This window comes from Alosa sapidissima, chromosome 3 (genome assembly GCF_018492685.1).
Source record: "Alosa sapidissima isolate fAloSap1 chromosome 3, fAloSap1.pri, whole genome shotgun sequence".
Taxonomy (NCBI): Eukaryota; Metazoa; Chordata; class Actinopteri; order Clupeiformes; family Clupeidae; genus Alosa; species Alosa sapidissima.
In genome coordinates this window covers 18,237,884-18,245,282 of record NC_055959.1, presented here as the reverse complement: position 1 = coordinate 18,245,282, position 7,399 = coordinate 18,237,884, and the positions used below count along the sequence as shown (strand labels likewise).

General features: G+C 48.2%; 1 protein-coding gene across 2 annotated transcripts in view; it reads right to left on the bottom strand.

Moving 5' to 3' along the window:
* Window positions 1–5,426, bottom strand: part of LOC121706314 (protein shisa-8) — a 69,572-nt gene extending 64,146 nt beyond the window's left edge. Inside the window, exons 1-3 of one of the 2 annotated variants that reach the window (XM_042087957.1) lie at window positions 5,132–5,426; window positions 3,850–3,929; window positions 2,212–3,705 (exon numbers count right to left, since the gene is read on the bottom strand). In XM_042087957.1, coding sequence (XP_041943891.1) covers window positions 2,212–2,795 — 584 coding nt within the window. In that variant the 5' untranslated portion in view covers window positions 2,796–3,705; window positions 3,850–3,929; window positions 5,132–5,426. Of the gene's footprint in view, window positions 1–2,211; window positions 3,706–3,849; window positions 3,930–4,486; window positions 4,565–5,131 lie in introns of those variants that run through there. The other variant, XM_042087958.1, reaches the window with a different exon arrangement.
* Window positions 5,427–7,399: the final 1,973 nt, after the last annotated feature.

Below are 7,399 nucleotides of genomic sequence, written 5' to 3'. Positions count from 1 at the left end.
GCAGTTTGGATTGCAGATGAACAAATGCACCCGCGTCATTTTAAATCTATCTGCTGGACATGATGAGACCAATCTCCTGCTCTGCCCGTCACGCCGAAGAGCAATATATTGTCCTGGGTATTGGGGTAGGAAAACACGGGGTATTTCTATTCTCATTACCAGTTACCATTACCAAAATATGAGAGTGCATGACGCGTCTTTCGTATTTACACACTAGCATAGTTACAACAACAAAGCAACAGTAGTCTACACAAAATATTATGTTAAGGTGTCGGTTGAAATGGTGTAAGTGTGAGTTACATCCTGCCATCTCTCTGTTTATGACTTTTCGTCTCAGTGAGCTCAGACTCATACAGTATTCACGTGAACGGAATATTAATTTCTGCTGGAAAAACAAAACATAGACTAGTCCCTAATCATATTCTCAGGCAAGCGTCGACCTCGCTATTAAAGATTCAGAGACCAGTTGCTTTTTGCTGGCATTGTAGCCAAATGAGCACCCAGTACTTTGGAGAACTTACTGGATGCAGGCGAATGATGTCACAGTCAGCAGACTGCACAGCTCGCGGAATAACGCGCACAGGCTCCAACTCCAACAGCCGGCTTAATATTCAGATTTGTCCATGATGTCGTTGCGCACTAACCCTCCAGAGTAAATCACATGCTTTTGTTCTCTCTCTCTCTCTCTCTAGTGTGCTCTCTCTCCCTCTCTCCCCTTCTCTCTCTCGCTGTCCAGTTCGTCAAAGTTTAGAATTTCATCTTGGCAATAGCATCCGCTCTCTAGTGCACGTTACTTCTACCTGAGAACACTCTCTGATTCTAACTGACCTGTCCACGCAACATTTATTTTGACAGTGAATTATTTGAATAAGTGTTTTGGCACAATGGGAACAAATAGCCTGGCTGTAGTCCAGAAACCCCAATTTTCTGCCAGCAAGCTGCTTATCATTTGGCCATTCACATTCCATGTCACTGTTCAGTTACTTAGCCAAGCTAGTCACCATGTGCATATCATGCCTGAGGGGTATTTATGAAAGTTTGGATGTGTGCACTTTCAGCGCTCTCTGTTCAAGTGTGTGTGTGAGAGCTGTGTGTGAGAAGGTTTGTTAGCTAAATTAATTGTAAGTGTGGCCATGTATGCACACTGTACACCAGCCTACAACCTTTAGATTGAGGTGTTAGTCAGTCGATGAAACTGTTGACTTAGGCAAGCCCTGTTGGCCTCATTGGGTTTCCTAGAGCTGATCAATAGGCAAAATGTGGCTTTCTGCCCCCCCCACCCCACCCCTCCCCCTTCCCTCTCTGTCCCTCCCTCCCCGCCTGACAGTCTGTCCGCTCGTTGTCCTGCAGAGCAGCCGGGCACATTTACCAGGGGCCCATAAAAAGCGGCCCGCCGCACCACGGTAAATCAGAGGTAATTTACCACCCACCCCTCTCTCCGCGCGCCGCTGAATTGCCCTTCAATGGGCCGGCTTTGTCATTGGGCCAGTCGATATGCGGCGCGAGCGAGTGAGTGAGCGCGGGCACCAAACTAGGGGGCTGTTTGGAGAGAGGCTGCGGCCCATTTACTCCATGCTCTGGCTCCTGCTCTGCGTCTCGCTCGCATATTAACACCCAATCTCGGCCGCTGGCTGCCGTCCTGCACCTCCCTCGCCATGGACATCTCCCGCCTCCGTGTTCCCTCAAGCGGTCGTTTCGGTCCTGTGCTAGCTGACGTTGCTCACACTCTCAATAGAACATTCTTTTGCCCCTCCTCCTCTATTCTCTCTCTCTCCCTCTCTCTCTCTCTCATTCACCCCCCCCCCCTGTTCTAGATCAAGCATGGCAGCACTCCAACTTTCTGTCAATAATCCACGCTAAAATATTGCCATCACACACCCTGATCGTAGACTCTCCATTGTGGGTATGCAAAAAAAACGAACACACACACACACACACACACAGCCCAGCGGCTGCAGCTCTGCAGAAAGGGAGACCTCAGCACTTTCCACTCAATCCCAAATGCCATCGCAATTCATTCTAATAGTGCCATATAAAAGCCCAGGTTAAACTCCCCTGCCCAGCACACCCTGGTACCAGTACCAGAGGCCCAGCCTCTCTCACTCTCACTCTCTCTCTCTCTCTCACACTCTCTCACTCTCACTCTCTCTCTCTCTCTCTCTCTCACTCACTCTCTCTCTCACTCTCTCTCACTCTCTCTCTCCCCTTTACCTGGAGTTGGGCATGTCCTGCTGTCTCCCTTGGCTCTTCTCCAGCCCCACCTTGGTGAAGATGCCCACCAGTACCATGATGGCCACCACGCCGCAGATGATGTAGACGATCATGTGGGTGCTGTCGCGCTCCGGCTCCTCTTGGGCCTCGGTGACAGGCGCCACCGGCTTGCCGGTGTTGGCCCATACGGGCGTGTCGTAGTTGGAGCAGGCCAACTGGTCCAGCCCCTGGACCTTGCTGGAGCAGCAGTAGCGGTAAAAGCAGGAGCCGCAACAGAACTGGTAGACGCCGGCGTTGCAGTTGAACGGTGGGTCCCACTGGCCCATGACATCGTAGTAGCCCAGGCAGTTGCCGCCCATGGGCAGGATGGGCTTGGGCTCAGACGCCACGCTCGGGACGGCGATGCTTGGTGTGGCCAACGTCACCTCCGGTGATGACTCGGAGGGCGGTGCCGTTTGATTGGCCGTGGCGGCTGCCGGCGACGCCTGGGCGTCCACAGTCCACGAGCCGCCATTCGGGCCCAGGCAGCCAGACCCAAGGACCAGAGCCAGACCCAGGCAGGCGAGCACGACGTGGGCAGCCATGACTCAAAGTGCCCGCTCTGCCACAGCCCCCTTGGGCACCCCAACTAGGCTTGATGTTGTAGTTTACACCCAAATATCAACAGCCAAGGTAGGTATTTTTCACCGGCTCGCGTGTAGATGAGAAACAACAACAACAGTAATAGCAACAATGTGTGTGTATGTGTGTGTGTGTGTGTATGTGTGTGTGTGGAAGGGGGCTCACACTATGTATTTAGTTTCGAAGACTTTCAATGACAAAGAAGAGGGAGTATTCTCAGTTTCAGTGTCTTGGAGGCATGGGAGGATTCACGCACTGGCAGTTTAGTGCTTTAGAGCAAGCAAGTCCTCAAGGAGGAGGACAGGAGGAGGAGGAGGAGGTGTGTGTGCAGCATGCGAGCAAGCTGAAGCAGGAGCCTCAGCTCAGTCCTTCACTGAGCCTCCTTCAGGAGCGCATCCCCAGATGATTCTCCCGCTCCTTTAATTAAACATGTCTGCCGTTGTCAGGCGAACGTACTGCCAAAAAGAGAAGCGCTCTGAAAAATCCCGCTCCCTGGAGCGTCTCCAGTTCGCGGGGAGTCACCTGAGAGGCAGAGCACCCTGCAGAATTCTCATGAATATTCCAGAATTTTCTTACGGGCACAACGGATCCAGTATGAGCCGGCCGACTTGGGACCCTGAAGAACTGAAGACGGATTTGAGCGTTGGCACACTTATCCCTGTTGAGTTGTCTCCTAGCGAAGACATCTCAGGTGGATAACCATCCCACCAAACACTGGTTTGGTGCTCAGACAGAAGAGATCCAAAGCACTGTGATGGCATAATCCACTGGACATGATTCCTTTCCCGCTGACTCGTTGTTTTTCCTTCCAGAAGCTTCCGAATGCTCCCGTCTGCCCATACATAGTGTTCTATAGTTTTCCCCTTTAGTTACCTGGCGAGTCAGAAGAGAGTAATGGGTATTACTTTTTTTATTGTCTGTTTTTCATCCGCTTTGTTGATTTTACTCTGCAGTTCAGAAAAAAAATGTCATTGGCTATAAGGTTTGAGTAAAGCTTGTTGCTTCAAGAGCTCTTACCTGTTGAGGCTGTGTTCAGTTGTTCTCAGGAAGAGAATGGACATTTGTAAACAGGCTCCCGAGGTCAAGATCCAACATTCCTAAGGGAAAATGAAATCCCATTTTAAAACAAAGCATTCCCAAGTCAAAACGGCAAAACTGAAATGTTGCGCAAAACCTCCATACATGCAGGGACACAGAGAGCCCTTGGTCTGGTGAGGGGCTCCAGAAGCGGAGAGAGAGAGGGAGAGAGAGAGAGAGAGAGAAAAAGAGATGCTCTGGCTAGCCCAGAGGAAGACTAGACTCTTACAGTGACACTGGGTTTGCTTTTTAAAGCCACCCCTGTTGACAGAACCGTTAGCGTGACCCATGAACTACAGGGACCAGGGGATTCTCTCTGTGCAGGGTGAATACCAAAATCACAAACACACACACGAGCGCACATTCACACACACACACACACACACACACACACACACACACACACACCTGCGCAGAGTGTCTTTTCTTGTCTTTTACCGTTGACAAAGTCAGTCTGGCTCTCATGCATACAATTACAGCCTTGCCGCATTTTCATTTGTTTAATTATTGATTTCAATTAGAATTTAGCTGCATCCCGTTTTCCCCCTCATTGTTTTTTTTTTGTTTTGAGTGTTACCTCTGCGTTTGCTGTTTCCCGGCCCCCAATTTGCTCTTCTTCTGCCATTCTTTTTTCTTTCTCTCTGTTTTTACCAGCTCTCCACCTGTCACACTCCTCTTCCCTCCCTTCTCTCTCTCTCTCTCTCTCTCTCTCTCTCTCTCTCTCTCTCTTCGCTCCCCTCTAAATCTCACAAACACACACGCTCACTCTGCCTGAGCCCAGGTTTGCCCGTTTGAACAGTGAGAACAGTGTAGACATTTAAAAAAGAGGGTGATGCGTCCCGGTGACAAAGTCCCACACAAATCCACAGCACACATCATCTCACTGCAAGCACTCTAAGCCGCAGTCACAACTTCAGCAGCAGTGAACAAAGAGAGGCAATATAATCCTGTTTTCCCAAGCCTGTAGAAATCATTTGACAACAAATCTGTCTGTTTTGGTGCCTGTGTTTTTTTTTTTTAGCATTTTCTGTCCTCTGAGTCTACTGTAGCCACCAAATATGTTTTTTTTTCTCTGTTGTGCAAAATATTTAAAAATGCACATTGAAATGCAACAGTCTTTTTTTTGTTTTTTGTCAAATATGCAAATTTGTATCAGAGACACAATTCTGCAAATTAGCCCGTTTTAGAGTTGGAACATATGAGATTGAAACTCAGTCCTTACCCAAAGCCAGCTTTTAAGAAAACAGGCATATATTGATATATGTATAGGAATTTTATAGATATATCGCAATATGTGTGCGTTTCCTCTGTCTCTCTGCCTGGGAAGTTTTCCTCTCAAAGCAAATGAGACTGGAGCAAAGAGGACGACCCAACAGAAGGAGAATCATTTTTATTCCATTCCCATTTTTGCTCTCTCTCTCCCTTTCTCTCTGCATGTCTCTCTTCTTCAGAGTGCAATCCGTTCTTTCATCCACGGAGTCGTCCACATCCTCTGTTCCAGTGGAGCAGTGCGGCTACACACGGGCAGGACTAAATGTAAATGTCTCGCACGCTCTCCCCTCTCCCTTTCCCTCTCTCTCTCTCATTCGCTCACTCGCTCCCTCTCTCTCCCTCCCTCCCTCCCTCCCTCTCTTACTCACTTACTCTCCCTCTCATGAGCGAATGAACGCACCTCGCTGGCTGAATCTCCCCTCCCCTCTCTCACACTCCTTTCCTCCCTCTCTACCTCCCTCCTTCTCTCTCTCCCCTCCTTTCCTGTCACCAACATCCTCCTCCCTCTTCTCCATCCCATATTTTGTCTTTCTCCCTCTTCCCCAATTCCTTTCTTTAGATCTCTCCTTCTTTTTCATTTAGTCTCTCTTCAAACTCTGCTTTCTTTTTTTATCCCTGTGTCTCCCCTTACCATTTGGTCTGTCTGTTCTAATATGTTTACTTTGGCCAGCCTGTGATATCTGTTTTCTGACCTTCCATTAGAATCTTACCTATCCCTGCACCACTCATTCTTCACACACACACACCCTCTCTCTCTCTCTCTCTCTCACACACACACATTCACTCTCTCTCACTCTCTCTCTCTGTCTTTCTGATACACCCCCCACAGCTATGCTATTTCTCTTTCTCTCTTAACCTCTCTCTCCATTTTTCTCACTCTGTCTTTCATTCTTTCCCTGTCTCCCGCATACACACACACACACACACTCTCTCTTTCTCTTTCTCTTGTTTCAACAGATGAGTGCAGTGGAGCAGACTGAAAAGGCAGGCTATGCAATGTTTGTGTGTGTGTGTGTGTGTGTCTGCCTGTCAGTGTGCTGCAGTCTTGATTGAGAGGGAACAAGGGGGAGATGGAACAGAAGGAAAGAAAGGAGGGAAGATGCTAAATGAGAGGAAGACAGGAAGAGGGAAATGAGCATGAAGGAGAAATGGGGGCATAAAGGAGGAGTGAAGCAGTAGAAATAAGAAATAACACACACTTGAAGGAAATCAACAGCATGTGACAGAAGACAGAGAGATTTGAGAGGAGAGAAAAGCAGATTGGAGGGACATTAGGAAATAAAAACAGAACAAATTAACCGAGAGAGAGAGAGAGAAAAGAGAGAGAGGCACGATATGTTGAATTTTGAACAGTCTTCAGATGTAATGTTAAACATGAACTAGATTTAGCCAGTGAAGTGCCGCTGGGTCTTCAAGCATACCAGCCGAATATGCCTCCTCATCAGAATAATTGCAAAATTGCGTAGGGATGCTTCTAAATATTTTATTCTGTTTCAAAGTCCATGACATTATACTGCACTTGAATATTCATATTTTGAAGAATTATTTTTAAGTTTGGGAGACTTTTAAAAAATTCTGTGGCCTTTATAGTCTCTCCTCCCTCATCCCTCACTTTTTATCTCTCTTTCTTTCTCCCCTGCCCTGTTCCCTTGTTCCCATCTCTATTCCCAGCACAGCCCTCTCTTCAGCATAACCCCGACTAACCCTCTTTACCCAAATTCAGTTAGCAGTGTTTTTGGCAAAGCACAAACACTTGCAGGCTCTTTCTCTCTCCATCTCTCCCTCTATCCCTCACTCTCTCCTTCTCCCCTTCTATCCCTCACTCTTGCCATCTTTTTCCCCTTGCTATCTTCTTCTTCCCCTGTCTCTCTGGTTCTGTCTTTCCTGCTCCCTCAGCATCTTTCAAGCCACCCTGCTCATATGTGTCCCTCCATTTTTCCTCTTTTTTCCTCCTGTTTTCTCTCTATATCTCTTTCTCCCTATCTTTCCTGATACAAGGCAGCAGACCAAGGAAATGCTTCTAACACTGAGACAAGAAAAGCAGAAAGCAGCAACACACACACACACACAGTCAGCAGCACAGTAAACACTGCATACAATTATCTTCCCCGTTCATCGAAAGGAGGAGGGGGAAAGAACATAGAGAGGACAGAGGGAGGGGAGAGAGGGAGGGAAGGATGGATGGAGCCACAAAAGGAGGGGATGGAGGGGATGATGG